Source organism: Motacilla alba, chromosome 2, assembly GCF_015832195.1.
Source record: "Motacilla alba alba isolate MOTALB_02 chromosome 2, Motacilla_alba_V1.0_pri, whole genome shotgun sequence".
Taxonomy (NCBI): domain Eukaryota; kingdom Metazoa; phylum Chordata; class Aves; order Passeriformes; family Motacillidae; genus Motacilla; species Motacilla alba.
Window position 1 is genome coordinate 13,085,751 of NC_052017.1, and position 18,079 is coordinate 13,103,829.

Sequence of the window (18,079 nt, forward strand, 5' to 3'; positions counted from 1 at the left end):
AATTATTTTTAAAATTTGCAGCATGGCCACCTGCTTTTTTTCACCATTTTTTCTCCAGATTTGTTCTCTTTTCTTTAATGAGCTGTTTTGTAAGGACCCGATGATGAACCTGAAACTTAAACATCTTTAAAAACATCTGGCCAAGAAGGACGAGTAAATAAAATTCATAAGGTCATGATTCTTTCTGACTGAGTCCTGAAATTCTCTACAAATTTTGGTTATGTTACAGAATATTGATGAATAGAAATTTTCCCGAAGTTCTACACTGGTTCCCTAGAGAAGTCTTAACTAGGTGCTTTTTTAACCTTGAGAGCGATATTTGTGAGTTTTCATAGCCTTGGATATATATATATATATATATATATATATATATATATATAATTTTCTTGTTGATAGTAATTTTGTTGTTGTTCTTTCTTAGTCTGGAAGTGCTTCAGTTTCCCATTGCTGGGTAATGCCCCTCAAATAGCAGCTACCAAAGCACTTAAGGTTCACAGAAGTGTTTTGATGTTCTTGTTCTCAATGCAGGGTGAAGGCCCCTAGGCTGCAGTTCAGCTGCAGCTTCCTCTGGCCTTTCTCACCCTGCAAAACTGCATGCTGAACTGGAAGAACAGATGGCTTTCACCATTAAAGATAAATTATTGAACAGTAAAGGCTTCTTCCTGTTGTTCCATGGGACAGCAGCACAGGAAAAATGTGCTTTAAGTTTATGGAATAAAATACCAGTGATGATTAGTGACTATTTTAACCTCAGAGATTTATTTTTTTTTTTGTTACAAGAGTCACAACACTGAATATGACCCTCAATTTTGGATTCTGGACTCAAAGATAAAATGGGTAAAGAAACAAGTAAAAATTGGGCAAGAAAGAACAGTTTTGCTACAGTCAGATATATTATTCGGTTGATACAGGAGGGTGAGGTGCCTGCTCAAGTGCTTCTGTGATTAAGCTCTTAGTTTGTGTATCTCTGATATTAAACACAGTGGCAAACTACAAGGAAGAGTACTAGATTCAGCATTCTTCATTTGTAAGAAAATTTGTTCTCTAGAATAAGGAAAGGCATGTTTGGAAGATGTGCATTTTCATGAAGGAGTAGAGGTACCATTTTCATTCTTAATTAGGATTCTTAAAACTGAGAAACTTGTTCACAAGATAAAATCAGAGATACTTGTTTGCTGCTTTCATCAAATAAACTGCTATTGCTATATTCTTGTGCTGCTGTGGTGAAGATTGCCTCTTTCCTCTAAATGTGTAAGTTGTTCTTGTTGTAGAGATCTGTAGGTTGTGGCGATTCAGGTACTGTAGTTGTGGATCAAAAGAGAAAAAAGTCATATCCCCTTTTCTTGTGAGCAAGTTATGAAGATTTCTAATTCTGAGTTTAATTTCTCAAAAATATCTTTGCAGTATGAAGAGGGTTGTGGCTTGAATTATATTGAGAATGCATTTGACTTCTCGCCATCCTTAGACTGAGAAAATTTGTTGGGGAGGGGAAAATGTAAAAACCAATTATTCTTTGAAATATTCTATTAAAGAGATTGTATTCTTCACTATTTAGGTTTGTTTTGATATTTTATTGCTCATTACTTTGCAGGCTGGTGTAGTGCAATGGTAGCTACTGTTACAAAGCAGTGGATGTTGCCCATTATGTTTCACAGTGTTTCCATTTAACACTTTTTGCTGTTCTGAGGAGAATTCTAGCAAAGATGAGTGAAATAATGTACTCAAGTTTAGATTCTGGTTGGGGTCCCTGAGATTCCAGTTGCCAGATAAAGGGTTTTTTCCTGATTAGTTCTCCTGCATCAGAGTCTTCTTTGTTTTGAGTAGTAATTCTATATAAAAAATGAAATGTGCATTTGGACAAGCTGTGTGATGAGAGCTTGACACTGTTCTGTAAATTAAGCAGGTGACACTTCAACTGTCTGTCTTCTACCTCCTTTCACACAGGCGTGTGCTTTTTTAGGGTAGACTAGAGGAAAGCAGATCTTGTGTCTTCCCTTGATTGAAGTGATATACTAAATTATTGATTTCTGCCATAGTTGGCTTTATAAAGTGCCTAGGCTTAGTGCTTAAGCCATGTTTTAAAGTAATTTTTGCAGAATTAGTTTATTTCCCACAGTTGTTCATGTGAAGCTTGACCTAATCCTTGCTTGACTTTTCTGAAAGCAAAGTTCTCAGTCATAACTTCTCTTCCTCAAATTACTCTTAAAACTTGATACAAACCAAAGGTGTAGCTCTGCAAGGTAGTTTGGGGCCAAAACCACCTTAAGGTGGTTAACAGGTGGCTTAACAGGTTGCTGCTGCCCGTTTAAGTTAGCAAGTATAATTGTTTTTTGTGGCTGTGATCTAAACAAGATTACTGAAATTATAATAATGGTTATAAAGAACACAAACTTTCTTTTATCCACACCACCATTGTGATTATTTAATTTTCGGTGTCCCCTGAAATTGTTTTACCTGTGGAGGTGAGAGCAAAATGCAGGAACAGTAAGTTATTTTGGACTCCAGGAAGGAAAGCTTGAAGTCAGCTTCACCATGTGTTTGCTCTGCTCTGTACTTGACTAATCATGTTCTTTATCTAATTAGTGCTTCTTTCCATTATATGAGAAGAGTTTCAGTTTGTGTTGGCTGCAAATACGGAAAATGGTGCATGAAAGCTGCTTTTTCACCTTGAGGTTATTGTATATTATACATGGCAAATAAAAGGTAGAAGCCACATAAGTATGGGGCTATCAGAAGTTTCAAGATCTTAGCTCTAACATTGCCTCAGCATTCACTATTTAAAATTTAATATTGATGCTGTAAACCTGGATTTTGCACAAGTCAATGCTTACACTAATTTCAGAAAATAATCAATTTTATCTTTTTTGGTTGATGTAAAAAAACCCCAAAACCTAAACTGGTTCTGTAAATCATAAACTTTGTTGATATGTTTTCACACTTTAATATAAACCTTGACTTTGAGCCCAGAGACATTTATGCTTTGTGTGTGGCCTATCCCGAACCTCTTGGAGAGAGACTTTATACTGAGACTAAAATTTTTTTGGAGAATCATGTACGCCATTTGCACAAGGTAACCTGTACAGTTACTGATGTCCATGTAGGTGTTCTTCATCCCTTTTTTTGACTTTTTCTAGGTCTTTATGAGACTAAATCACAGATGACAGAGTTGCAGAGACGCAATGCTTGTATATATGAAATATATAGCACATGTCACAACATGTACACCACATGCACACAAACGTAGGCAGGTATTATAGATACCTACTGGTATGCAACACAAAAGAAATAATTTTCTTTTTAAGCCAGGAGTTACGGTTTGTGCAATATATTCATTGGCTTGAAAAGCAAGTTCTTTCTTTTACATTGAGTGCTTATAATCAAGCAAGTTAGAGAAACATCTTCATTTTGCTAATGTTCAGTAGTTTGTCATTAGCCTTCTGTTTCAACAGAAATGTATCTGCTCTAGTGTCTTGGAAACTGATAGTATATACTCTGTTAAAGATAAACAAAAACCTTCTGAAATATGTGAGAGATAACACAAACGCTTGGGAGGAGAGGAAATAATGGCAAATTATTTATTATGACAACAATATTTGTATGTCTATATAGCTGTGAGTTAACTTCTGTTTCATCAGTTAAGACAGCAAATTTAATTGGAATTATGATTCATCAGGTATCATAGATAGAACAGATGAATGGTGCCTCCATCTATATCAGTAAAAAGAGAAGAAGATTTAAATAATATGCTTATCAGTGTCTTTATAGGGGGTAAAACTTTCCAAATTCTGGATAGTGTTGCTAAATGGCTTCATGCTTAGGTACCTAAGTATTTGACAAGACAGACTGGGTGTCTTAATGGGCAGTTCCACTGGTTACAGAGAGGATAATTCTGGCATTCTGATGGGCTAAATCAGTTCACTAAACTAGAGAGAACTCTGCCAAATAATTTCTTCCTCATTTATTTAGTGAGCTGAATGAGCTCACTTATGATAATCAGGCAGGTGCCAGCACAGTGGAAGTTTTGGGAAGTAGCGGAAAGCATACATCAGGTTTTTAAATTGGCTATCCACCACTTGTCTCTGAGATAATGTTGGAAAACTTTTGCAAAATGCATACAGCAGAGTAAAGCATTCTCAATTCTGTTTTATCTACTATCTTTCGTCTTTCATAATTTTTTTTACCCTTTTTGCATTTTTTGCATGGGCTTCTTTACTGCTTGGCCAGATTTTAAAAATACAAACTCTAAAGAGAATTAAAGTTGAATTCTGAGGATCTTGTCCCCCCTCACCAATCATACTAATTAGTTTGAATTATTGAACTTACTTCTCTGAAGTATGAATATATTTTGAGAAGTTCACTAGCTTTTTAGATGATGATTTGCTTAAATTTCAAAAGATTTGGGCCTAGATTTGATAACCTTGAATGCTTTTTTTTTTCATTTACATGTATCTGTGCTTTGTTAAACTTGTTTTATTCTGTGATTCTTGGTAAGTATGAGGACTTGTCTATCCAGTAAGGCATAGTGGTTGCCAACTGCTATAGTTGGTCTGTTCTTCTGGTGCATGGGGCTGTGTGAATATAAAACTGATCTGTGTCAGTGAGAGAATGGTTTGATGTGAGAATATGAACCAGGCTTATTTAAGCAGGTACTTCTGAAAAGATCAATAGAAAACAATTCAGTAGAGAGATTGCTATTTTTAAATGCAAAATAAAGCAAGTCCAGGTGTTCTAGCTGGCTTACCAAAACTTGGTAGTATTAAGATGTGTTAGCTTATTGGTCATTGCCACAATTCTGAATATGCAAATACTATTCCAAAATTATAATCCCATGATAACTTCCTAAGTGTGTGTGCTATTTTCATACTAATTCTGGTGTGTGGGGTGTGTGTGCCTTCACAGAGAGTTCTGGAAGCGGAAGAACAAGTACTGGTTATGTATCACAGATACTGGGAAGAGTATAGCAAAGGGGCAGACTATATGGACTGTTTATACAGGTAAGCTTTGCAAAAGAGTTGTTAAACCTTTGAAATTAACATGAAATTTAACATGATCTGCAGGTTAAGTTGAAGAGTGTTGATTAAAGAGAGCAGTAGATGAATATGCCTCAGGTTAATTTTGGAGAGAATATAGTTATGGTAGCAGAACATGAGCAAAAAGGAATAATGCCTCGACAGGTAAGTATCCAAGATGGTTCCTGAAGTTCTTTCATTACTAATATATTCTGCTTGATGCAGTGCCAAATGTGTTGGTGCTAATCAACCCTGCAGTGTATAAGCTCATAATCCTAGGAGTTCTTCTACAATGATGGCACTGTAATGCAGTTTGCAGTTGAACCAGCATGGTTTGAGTTAAAGCTTTACTATATTCTACTTTTTATGAATCAGGTGGAGTTCTTTTCTTATTGCATGCCTGCTCTGAAAAAAAGCACTATAATTTAGTTGACTCTGTTGTATCCCAGATTCTAGTTTGTATAATTGTTCCAGCAATGAAAAGTGATTAATGTCTACAGGTACTAATCTGAAAGTTATTTTCAAATAGATTCCCTTAAAATTTATTTAGGCTTGCATCTCTGCTTCTAACCTGATAGGCAATATTTGAAACACTGCTCAAATGTGAGACACTTATGAGCAAAATTCCTAAAATGTGAGATCGATCATGCAATTGGAAAATGAGTTACATCTTTTCTTTCTTCAGTGTTGATTTTGGTTTGGTTTTTTTTTACCCATCCTCCTTGGTGCATTTTGCTAGGAAAACAAATCTGGATTCAGTTTGAAAAGAAAAATCCCACATGTGCTTGACTAAACCAAGGTGATAAGACTGATGGAATAAGGAACACGGAAAGAAATGTCTTTGGTTGTTGTATTTGTTAGTTCTGATGGCAAAAATAATAGATAAAACCAATGCTGGACATTAGGCCTTACCAGTGTCTTGGTGCTGTAACTGGTTTCATAGGTACTTTAAAAAAATCCAGTCTGCGTACTTTAATTTCAAGTGATTGGGAGACTTTCCTTATCCAGCAAATTGAAATTAAGTCATTTAAAGGAAAAAAAAAAAAAAGAAAGAAGTATTACAATTTTTCATAATAAAATCCTGAAAACTAAACACACATGGTGCAGCTTTTGCTTTGTTCCGTTTTGTCTTTAAAATATTTGTAATAATATCAGCATATCATGGTATAGCAATTTTTAGTTTTACATGCTGCTCTTAGTTCTCTTTCTCTATGTACTGGTGGAAGAGAGGGAGGGGAGTGTAAGGACTTTCCTTCTTAGCAAGTTTAACAGAAAAAGCAGATTGGCAGCTCTTGGCTTTGTTCACGTAAGGGAAGATGGGAAAATGCCACCAAGGAGCCTGCTTAAGGCTGGTGTTTGAGGTGTTCCTAATGTCCTCACAGGTTTTATATAACATGGAGGGCCTGTAGCCTTCTAGAGATACCTGCATTTACAGTTCATGGTTGGTATTGATGGTAGCACAGGTTACAGTACTCTGTAAGAGTCTGAAAGTAGCTCTGAAAGTAGCTGCTGTACTCCAGTTTGTCATCACTGCACTACAGCAAGTCTTCCTTCTTTGGACTCTGTGGCGTTCTAAATTCTTTCAAGTTCGCAGGATTTCACAGTGTGTTCCTCCTTTTCTCCTTTGCTTGGCTTTTGCCTTCATGTTGAGAGTGTTCAGACATCTCTGCTCTGGTGCAGCCTAGGAAGCCTGAATCTCTCAAAGTGCTTCAGTAATCTGGCTCTTTTCAGTGTCTGAAACTGAGCATCTCAAAACTTGTGGTTAGATCAGAAATTTAAAAGACCTTCTCAGTTGCCTTTCATTTAGAAATTCATATTTCATATTAGAAATTTAAGCATTTCTAATATAATAAATAAGTGTAGTTGGGAATTATATTCAAATTTTTTCCCAGTTACCTGGGAAAGGAAAGAATGGTCCTGTTTAAAAATGTTACAATATTTGTTCTATGGGAATACTGAGAGCCAAGAGGGATGTTTTAGCAGGTCTTGCCCAGAATCCATTTTGTGTTCTTTATAAAAACTATGCATACAGTAGTAAATATTGAATTTAAAAATAGCATTTATAGCATTTCTTCTTTATAACTGTTACTTAAAATAATTTCTGAAAATTCTTCTCTTTATAATTTGTAATCTGGCTGTTAACTAGTTACCATGGCCTGAGTAAGGGATCATAACAGACAAAAGTTTGCCCTGTTAAAATGAGCAGTACTTCTGCATTTCAGTCTGAAAGAAACACAGAAGAATAAACAGGTACAGGTAGAAGGAAATACTTTTAAATATATCCGATAGTAGGAGTGTTTTTCTATCATTAAAATGAACTACTAGCACTCTAATACTAATCAGTGAGTTTAAGAGTTATTTTGCACATATATGTATGTATGTATGTATGTATAAGTAGTGCATGTTGAAAGGTTGGATTCTTACACAAGTATATTGCTCACCAAGAAAATGCTGACAGTGATATTTCAGTGACATTTGATCTCTGTTACCAACACTACTGTTTTAATGTGATGTAAATTCTTTCAGTGTCATTTGTATTGTAACATTTTTCTACAAATAGCAATGGCATTGGTTAAAGGAGGCTATATTTTGTGATGTGAAAGACATTCCACAATTCTGAACTCAATTTAAAAAGGCTTTTATTTTTGCCTGTTTTGATGAGGCTATGCTTATTTCTATAGGTACCTCAACACACAGTTTATTAAGAAGAACAAATTGACTGAAGCTGATCTTCAGTATGGTTATGGAGGGGTGGATATGAATGAACCTTTGATGGAAATTGGAGAGGTAGGTGTCTCTGGAAGTGGGGTTGGATATAAAGAGTATTCGGAATGCTATGAGTTCAGTTTTGTCCTTGAAATTTTCACTTTTTTATGTCACAGAAATATTGTAGATGTAAGCACTGTTCCCGTTGTAAAATGAGAGTACAGTTTTGGTATAGAAGAGTGACCTGGCAGGGTAAAGAAACAAATAGGAAAACTGTTGGAAAACTTGGGTTTAAAATGTGCTAATGGAAACACTTCGCAAACAAACTTTAGTTTCTTAAGTGATACTGCTATCTAGAAAAACAAGTTGAAGAAGCAGTATACTTTTGTTTTTGGAAGCCCTTGAAATATTAGTTTTTAGGCTTCTATTTCTTGATGTGACAGGGTATAAAAGCTTTTCTTGAGAATCTCAAGGCAGTAAAGTTAATATCTGTTCACAACTGATGCAGGATTAGGTTTATAGCAGTCACTTCTTTGTCCTGAAAAGTAATGGAGACTTGAGTCCTACATTTATGTATTAAATTGCAGCACTATTTTGGTGAATTCATTGCTCCATTTCTTGACCTACAAGGCACTTGGCAAGTTTATCTAGTCTTTGTTTTGAAAGCATTTACTCTTCCATTATGGTTCCTGTAAGATTCTATCTTTTATTCTTTGGATTGTACAAGGGCTCTGGCAGAAGTCAAATTATTTGTTGTTCATCACTTTAGAATGGAAGGAATTACTGTTTATGCCATTTTAGATGACTGAAATGATCTGGCCTTTATCTACCCGAGGGCAAACATGTTTATTTTATGTATAGTTCTCTTCAGTCTCAGCATGAAGTTACAGAAATAATGCCCAGTATTTTTAGAAGCAGAACTGCACTCTCTGTTCTGAAGTTTCTGTCTCAACATCACTCTTGCGTGCTAACAAAACTTAGGGAGCTTTTCAGTAATCTTAAACAATTCCGTTCTTGCTCAGTTCTTCTGAGGTGTGTAACTGTAGGTCTGTACATGAGAGCAGAGGTGCGTGTGTGAGGTGTGTGGGCACAGCTTCAAGCAGTTCTTCATCCCCACAAGTGTTCCAGACGTTCAGTAATTGTTGTACTAGGAAATATACAGGATGAGATAAGTTAATGAAAATAGTCTGCCAGTGCTTGCAAGTGCTCACTTACTTTCTTCTCTGAATGGTATGAATGGTGAAGGACGCTGCTTTTCTGAGTTAAGGTCCTATCACTGATTTCAAACTCCTGAGTTTTCAATGGCTCTATGGGAGTCCTGAGCATAAATACCTTTATTTAAGATGTGCCTTCTGGGCAATTTTCCCCCCTGAAATAGATTCTGGAAAATGGAGAAAACTGCCACATTCAGTATTGCCAGTCTAGTTGGAGAAGTAAGATCAGTCCCTATCCTCAAGTGGGAGAAACTGTCTTGAACTAATACATCAAGTTGCTGGATTGATCTGTCTTTAGTTTATTTGACAAGAAAATTACAATAGGCAACTTGATTTTGCTTTCCACTGGTAGCTCATATGTGAGAAGGACCATGCTAGATACCACATTGCAGAATTATCTACCTGAGGTTGTTTCTCTTCACCTCATAGTCGCAAAATGTATCAGTTCTTTTCCTTTTTTTTCCCTCCTTTTCTTATATCTCTCTAGAGCTGGCTTCTTTCAGCTGACTTTCATTCTGTACTGGATGAGTTCCTGTTGTCTTTCAGAAACTTAGCTGTTCTCCAGCTACTCTCCACAAGGCGAGACAGGGAAAATCACTCCTAACACAACTTTAGTTTCAGAACATCATCTGTCTTTGGATTTATAAGGAAACCTTTACCTCTCCTTTAGCCTGTTTATGGTGCAGTTGTGTCAGGATTACTTTCTGTATTGCAGCGTGGGTGCTGAATAGCTGTGACAGTTGGAGCAAGTTCATTTGTCTGCTCTTTAAAAAGGAGATTTATTTCACAGAGTGGGTCAGATTGGCAGTTGATAGCTATGTCCCTGCTTTCAGTTAAGGCATACCTGATTGGTAGTTTAATTTTTAAATCTAATGACCTGTTAGTTCTGTCAAGGCTTTCTCAGAAGCAATATTCCATCTGTCCTTACTGAACTTTGCAGTTTCATTTTTTCCCAGTCTGCTACTTCCTGGCAGGTGTTTTTGGAGGTCTCCTATGTGCAGTTATTCTCCATATATAAGGGATCACATTGTCCCTTTTGGGGGACAATTAAATCTGACTTTCATTCAAGTGTAAAAGCTCATTTGAAGTATTGCAACTGTTTTTTTAAAAATGGTATATCTTGGGAGCAACTGCTTCACCCATAAGAACTGATGAATTCTTGAATTTATTTGAATTCCATTTGAAGCCAAATGTTAGCTTGCCAGTGACTTTGCTTAAGATGTAAGCATCTTAGATTGGAGATGTTCTTTGTGTGTTGGATGAAAGGATTCTGTATCTTTGACTGTGACCTCTGACAAATTGGCCAAGAAATTCCCTTGGGTCAGCTGAAACTTATTTTGTGATCATTGTTAGAAATACTGGTGTTTGTACATGTTCAGACACTTTGGTTAGAAAGGTATGTTACTTACCTATTACTGTGCAGATTTCGTTTATGTGTAGTCTCAAAATCTGCCCCTGTAACCAACTTGCTTAGAGTCCTTACATGCATTTGAGAATACTTGGAGTAGAACCAAGGAATGAATCAGTTCTATGAGATGTGTAGGAAGAATGCAGGCTGGGAAGCCAGCATTCACATACTGCCTGACTAAGGAAAGAAGAGGTTACTTAACAACTGCATTTTTAAAATCCTGAATGGAAAATTATGTCATCTTTGGTACTGTTCTGAGTTTGATGTGGTGGTTTTAAGGGGTTTTTAAAATGTGCTTTTTATTGATGTAAACTTGTGTTGTGTCCTGACAGCTAGCTCTTGATATGTGGAGAAAATTAATGATTGAGCCACTGCAGGCCGTCCTTATTCGGATGCTCCTCCGAGAAATAAAAAAGTGAGTGTTTGATTGTTTCTTGCTTTAACATAATGTGGGGGTATTGCACTTTTTTTTTTTACTTTGAAAATCTGTGGACTTTAACAGAATTCTTTTATGTTTGGTTTTTTAAGGTAACTTCTTTTCAGGTGGTGATGGTCTATCAGCTTTTCCTGTTGTAGCTGTTTATTTGTGGCTTTCATGTGTAGAGAAAGGCAGTGAATTCCCTGTAACCACAGAGCAGTGATCTTTCTGTTTCAGCAACCCTACTTATCAATGAGATAGGAGAGGAGTTAGAATAATTGTCCAGGTCCCATAGGATGCCTTTTGCCTTTTTCTCCACCTGATGCTGTCTGCCTTTAGCTTTTGTGCTGTCACTCAAGTTAAGGACCAGGCCTTGGGCAAAATTTGCCTAAGCCAGAGAAGCTGTGTTTGCATGGAACCCAGAACAATTCTTGCAAGTGATAAAGCTTCTGAGTTTCTGTTTTTCAGATTAGTACCATCACTTAACATTTTTGGTATTCAGCTTGAATAAAATAAGGATAATTTTTTTTGTAGTTTGAGGGAAAGTTACTATTTTATTTCTGAATATTTTTTAATACTTCTAAACAAAGCCAAAGATCTTGGGACATTTAAAGCTTTGATTTAAAAATTTTATTTAACTTCTAAAGGACCTTCTAATTTTATGAATAAAGAAATTTTGGATCTACTACAGATCTTGTGTGTAGTTGTAAGTTTCATCAGTTTCTGCACTCCTACCACTGTTTAGGATACAACACTCTGGAGTTGCCTAATGACTGGGATTTTTTAAACTGATTATTCAGGTGACCAGACTGGTGTAGGTAAACTACACCCGTAGGGAGAGAGGTATTTTGGCAGGTTGGGATTCCTTGAACATGCACTTGGTCAGAAAAAAATCTGTAAGGCATTGAAAACCTTATTTTAATCGTTTATTTGTATTTTTCATTCCTGAATTAAATATTTGTCAACAAAATAATGGATATGGATGGCATTTTGGATGGCATTTCTGAAGCCAGGAAGTATTTATTTGCTTCCATTTGTTGAATCATCATTCCTTTGTAACCAGGACTAATAGTGCTTTATCCTTATTTTCTCAAACTATTTTTACTAAATGGAGATTCTCTAATTCGTGGTGAAGAACTTTCTCCTTTGTTACATCAAGCATAGTAATGCTGGAGACTTGTCTGACTTAATGTATATATTTCACTGGTGGGTGGGAGTGGAAATGTGTGTGAAAACCTTTGTCAACAGACATCTGATGCCCCTTAAAATAATGGTCTGTATATAGCTTGAGGCTGACTGCAGACCTCCCCAGGGTGTTTTGATCAAGGCTGTCACTGGCTTTGGGAGGCATTAGATCTTGAGACTGTAACAAGTGTAAACTATTTGTTACTGAACTGTTTGGAAACTTTGAAATAGAGCTTCCGTCCTTGTCTCTAATGGTTGGATTCAGATTTTTTTTTCCATTCTTTATTAGGGAGTCTTTTGTGTGATCTCAGAGAAGTTAATTCAGTTCTGCTTCTCAAACTATACATCCACAATTCATATTTAGTTTATTCAAGCCACTTTGTGATCTGCATATCATTTAATGAATTACATAAGAGAGAACTACTTATTGTAGCTTTTTTTTTCCTGCTGTCATGAAACGCAGTGCTTCCTGTGGGGATTCTGAGGATGGCCTTTGCATGTAACAATGGGCTTGTCGCTGTTCATTGCTGTAATTTCAGTGGTCAGTACAGCTTTTAAGAGGCAGTTTTAAAGACACTGCTGCAAGTGACTTAAATGTCTTTTAGTATTGAATTCTCTAATTCAGGGATTAAATAAGGTGGATATCCATAAGTTATATCTGTCAGACATGCAAGAATATGCATGGGAATAATATAACTTGAAAAAAATAATAAAATTGCTAATACATGTATATGCTTAAAAACTCCTCTATTCTTCATCTTCCTCATAGTAGTTGTTTGTGCATGGTTCAGTTTATTACAATGCTGTAAAAAAATAAATTAATGTAGATGGGACAGTTGAACTGCTTCTAGGCAGGAAGTTTGTGTAGCATACAACAGTATGTGGAGTTGATAACCAACACTGTAGTCAATTATTGCATTTAAAGTAGCTTTCTTACTGTAGTGGAAAAGGTAGGGAAGCAGAGCCACAAATTCTTCTTTCAAATGTTACTTTATCAGTGTATTTAACTGGATTTTTTAAGAAGACTTCTGACTACAGCCTTAAGCACACTGACTTTTTAGAAGCTATAAGCTTATGCAATAGATTATACATTAAAACTGACAATAAACTTTTTTTTATACATGAAAATAAAGAAATACAAGTAGTGGCTTGTGGCCCAGCTGAACAAGATGGCTAAACTGATCTAAGAGTTTACTGACACCGAAAAGGAGCAGGCTGTGCTCTACTACCTTTCATGTGCTGAATTTGGTGCTCACCTAGTTCCTTAGTGACCCAGCTGAACTGCTAATGTGACAGAAAACCATCTTGGCTAATGTTTCACCAAGTTGGCACAAGTCAGTTCAGCAAAGTGTTAGATAAGTGCCAAAGCAAAAGAAGAGAGATGGAGGGCTGTGACTGAGCAAAAGGGAACAGGATTAGCCCCCTTGAACAGCAGAGAATTCTTAAATCACTTAAGCCTGTCTTGTCTGACTGCACTTCTAATATAGAGTTCTGAGTATAACACTTTCATCCCCCTTCCTCTAGCCCAAGCATTCCTCCTACAAGGTGAGCTGAATATCAACTTAAGCATTTTTGTTTCAACACAACAGGAAGCTGACAAGATCTTGAGTTGTGAGAAAATTCATCTATGAAATTCTTAAAGAGAAATAATTTGGAAATTACTCAGGTGCTACTCAGGTGCTATCTCAAATGACAGTGTGATTAGTACAGACTAACTAAGAGACTAACTTAACTTCTCTACGAAAGATAACTAACACTTTCTAACTAACTGGGCCTATTCCTGCCTAAGCTGATACATTATCTGTAGCATTTGTTTGAAATTAAAGCTATTGGAAGCTAACTGTTTTTAAAGTGTTTGGAACAGTCTCATCTAGTTGACATTGAATTTTGGTAGGTAATTGGCCTTGAAAGACCCTTGGTCTTACACAGCAGAGCACTTTTGAGTGATGGAATCTTCTTTTAATTAATCTGATATCTAATTATTTTACCTGAAATTTTAAAAATGTTCTTCTTTGGAACTATAGTAATACACTGTACAATACATGAACATCCACTGTTAGCTTGAGCCTGATAACAGGAACAAGATGAAGTGAATATAAACCAGCACAACTTTCTTGTGTGTTTTGTAGCTTTCTCCATTTCTTTTGGAGAAAAAAAAAAAAAAAAACCAAAAAAAAAAACCTAGCCACCACCTGAATTAGTGGAATTTGTGTTTCTATCACTTAATCTTTTTATCCAGATTCCATTCCCGTACACAAGATATCCTGTGACATCCCTGCTTCAACCTGTGTTGCAGCTGCTCTGTAGCTTTATGCATCTGTATTGCTTGCTGAGTGCTGCCAAGAAGGAAAACAAATGTTTCATAGACTTCTACCTTTGCAGGGTCACCAATTCCATTTTAGTGTGGCAGTTGTTCTCTACAGTTGTACTACTACAGCTTTTGTGAAAGTCATCCTTAAAACTTCTGTCACATTTTTTTGACATTGGCACTACACATTCCTGGGAGCAGAGTGCCATTGATGTAAATAAAAACCTGAAGTGGCTGCCAGAGCAGGCAAGGCCTGTTTTGTGCTGGGTTTGTTTCCATTTATTACCTTTGAGCCATCTGACCTCTGTTTGAAAAGCTTGTTTCCTTCCTTCCAGCTCTTCCATGGAGCATGTCTCCTGTACTCATACAGCTCTTTCCTCATGTTCCTTTGAGTCCCCTGGGTCTGGCCATTGCTGCCCCCTCCCCTCCCACACATATATGGGCTAAGGTCTCAACTGGCCTGTGAACTGAGCAGAGGGAAGCTGGCACTTGAGCTGTTCCTCCAGTGATGCTGCTCGTGTTTGTGTACCAGATCCAGAGCCCTGCATGTGAGAGCTGGACTGGGCTGTCTCTTGCCAGAGCCCCATTTGTAATATGCTCAGCTTTTTGTTCTGTGGCTTCCTATGCTCCATGGCCTAGCCCTGTGTTCACAGGCTGCATGCTTCCTGCAGCTCTCTGTGCTCCTGGGCCCCTCTGGGCTGGAGGTGCAGGCCCAGGGCAGATGGGACTTCTCCTTTCTATGAATCCGTGCTGCTGCCTCTGCCATCATAAACCAGACCCTGCAGAGAGATGTTGGCAGGGATGCAGGGTGTCATTACATGTACCCAAACACAGGTTCATTCCATTGGTTCAGCTCCCACAAGCAGAGGAAATCTTCCTGCTCCCTGTGTGAAAAAATCAGACCATCCCTGATGGAACCCATCAGTTCAGTTCATCTGTAATGGATAATCAAGCTGCATAAACCATACAGTGACTGCTCATTATCTGTTAAGAGAGCTAATTCTTTACACCCATCATAAGCTTAAGTTTTCAGAACTGAGAAAAGAGTAGTGTTTGAAAGCAAAATCAATGATTAACACTTGTGAATACATGAAGGTGGTCTGGTGTGCATAATACCAATGACTTACTGGTGTGTCTGTCCTGGTAAACCTCCACAGCTCATGGGCATCCTCTGGAGTTTCTCCTGATTACAAACCAAAATAAATGACATTAGCAAAATTACCAAAATTACTTCTCTCCCATTTCATCCCAGCCTAGAAGCGTATATGGTAATATTTGTCTTTGATGCTTAATCATAAATATACTTTTGTAAATCATATTTTAGTCCTATTTAACACCTTAGGAGCTAGAGAATATTTTTTACTTAGTTGTAAAGTACATATGAAAAGTGGAATTTTTTTAGAACTTTTCATGTCTTAAGAGGAAGTCTGTGCTGTTTTGAATGCTGGTTATTTCCCAGTCTTTGCAAAGGACTGAACACTAGTCTTTTTAGCATGCAAAACTCTCGTTTTAATTACTTCTATTTTCACCTGAATGGAATTAAAGACAACATTTTCTTCACTTCAACTCCTTTGTTTGAAGCTAAGAAGTTGACTGTAAGATGTAAGGTTTTTCCTTTCCTGTATAATGTATGATTAAATATTGTGACATAATGGGCTATGTGTGTTATTTATTCTACTTGAAATCTACATGTTGAATAGTAGATATTCAAGAAAGAAAACAGCATACTTCTTGTTGTGGTGCTGGTAAAAAGGATGGATTTTTTGGAAGGGGCTAGAGTGTGAAGGTAGTCTATGTAAACAAGATGGAAATTACTGTAGCTTTTAAACTACTTACATAGAATATTTAATTTGGAATACTTAGATCCTTAGCAAATACTTGGAAATTTCATGACCTTTAAATACTTTTGAATGTTTATGAATAACTATCTCAACAATTTAAATGTATATGAGAGAAAGAAGTGCATTTTTTATTTTAATCTTAATCTTCTTTAATTTTGCCAATTTGAGCAAGGGAGTTTACTGGAAAATGTTTTCATCCAATTTTATTTCATTTGGCTGTAGATGAGTTACACCAGATTCCTGCATTGTCATAAATGTTTTCTTTGTCTATTTCAGTGATCGCTGTGGAGAAGACCCAAACCAGAAAGTAATCCATGGGGTTATTAACTCCTTTGTTCATGTTGAACAGTATAAGAAAAAATTCCCCCTAAAGGTAGATACACATTTCTGGTTATGTATTTTTAATTTGGAATGTCAATCTAGTATATACATTATTTGTCCTTTAAAAAAATTCTCTTTTCTAGTTTTATCAGGAAATTTTTGAGTGTCCTTTTCTGAATGAAACAGGGGAGTATTATAAACAAGAAGCTTCGAACTTATTGCAAGAGTCAAATTGCTCACAGTACATGGAGAAGGTAGGAGATTCTTCAATACACATGCAATAATTAAAGTAATTTTACTGATGATACATGTCCTCTATGGTTCTCATAGTTGTTCTTCATGTTATGTTTTCGTGTAATTGAAATGTTATTTTTTAGTGACATGGTTAATCTGAACATAAACTACAAACTTTGCTATGGGTGGACAGTAGGTATCAAAATATTTGATAATAAATGATGACTCAATAGTTGAAAAGTGAAAAGAAAAAGTCAAAAAAATAAAACATATCAGGTTGATTAGTATTACTTCCTCACTTCCTTCTTTTCTTTCAGTTTGGAGTAGGTTAACATTAGAGTTTTAGCAATATGTTTAGAAAAGACTCTCGAGTTGTTACAAAACATTATTAAAAGTTACATAATCTGAGGTGGATTTTCTTTCATTTTGCTTCGTGGTGTATGAAGTTATGTTGTGGTTAAATTACTTGTAATTCTTATGCCTAGTTTGAGAAAACAAAGATGAATACAACACTAGGAGTCAGTTCTTGGTCCTGTACTGTCTGCACTACCGAGATAGAAGAGTTGAGAAGAGGGCTGTGAAATTGCTTTTAAGCTAATGGTTACAGACCTGTGTTGAAATTCAGGGACAAGCTAAGACTTCACCTAAACCAAAAGCTGTTTTGCCTATCATTAGCAGTCTGCAGCTGCACTACTCTCCCTAGACCCCCCTCATATTCACAGGGTGTAAGTGCTTTTATGGCAGTGTTCATATGACTTATGATTAAGCATATTTCCTTCACTGAGTTATAAAAAGAGCTTTTATTAATAGCTCAGATGTACTCCTGTACCTATTGAGCAGATGTTTACATACAAGCAGATGGACTTGGAATAGTAAAGTGATTCTTGGAGTTCTCTTTTTGTTAGATAATTGTGGTAAAATTTTGTCAGAAGGAATAAGAAGTATGGTAAGAGAAGTTGGAGAAGACTAGTCACAAGATTCGAGGGAACAAGTAATTTCAATATGAAAACTATGGAATGCTGGTGGACATCTAGTAGAGACCAAGCCTAGTTAGTACTCAGACTAGATTATGTTCAATCAGTAATAGCCTAATTCAGAAAAACAAATGAAATTTTTCATCCTGCACAAGTTCTTTTGTAACTCTTATTACTTACTCTTGTTTCTCATTCTACATACATACACTGTTGTACATTCTGGTGCTATATAGGTTGTCAGTATTTCTTCAGCTCTCAGTTTAAACTCTTCTGTGTAGGTTTTAGGTAGATTAAAAGATGAAGAAATGAGATGTCGGAAGTACTTGAATCCCAGCTCATATGGCAAAGTGACTCATGAATGCCAACAGAGGATGGTAGCTGATCACTTGCAATTTCTACATGCAGAATGTCACAATATTATCAGACAAGAGAAAAGAAGTGGTAAGTCTCATCGGTCACAA

The 18,079-nt window shown here is 36.4% G+C and overlaps 1 protein-coding gene across 4 annotated transcripts in view; it reads left to right on the top strand.

Moving 5' to 3' along the window:
- Window positions 1-18,079, top strand: part of CUL2 (cullin 2) — a 41,802-nt gene that overhangs the window by 6,749 nt on the left and 16,974 nt on the right. For all 4 annotated transcript variants that reach the window (XM_038122943.1, XM_038122962.1, XM_038122953.1 and 1 more), the window contains exons 3-9: window positions 2,968-3,070; window positions 4,900-4,994; window positions 7,691-7,796; window positions 10,670-10,752; window positions 16,366-16,462; window positions 16,554-16,664; window positions 17,897-18,059. In XM_038122943.1, coding sequence (XP_037978871.1) covers window positions 2,968-3,070; window positions 4,900-4,994; window positions 7,691-7,796; window positions 10,670-10,752; window positions 16,366-16,462; window positions 16,554-16,664; window positions 17,897-18,059 — 758 coding nt within the window. The remainder of the gene's footprint in view (window positions 1-2,967; window positions 3,071-4,899; window positions 4,995-7,690; window positions 7,797-10,669; window positions 10,753-16,365; window positions 16,463-16,553; window positions 16,665-17,896; window positions 18,060-18,079) is intronic.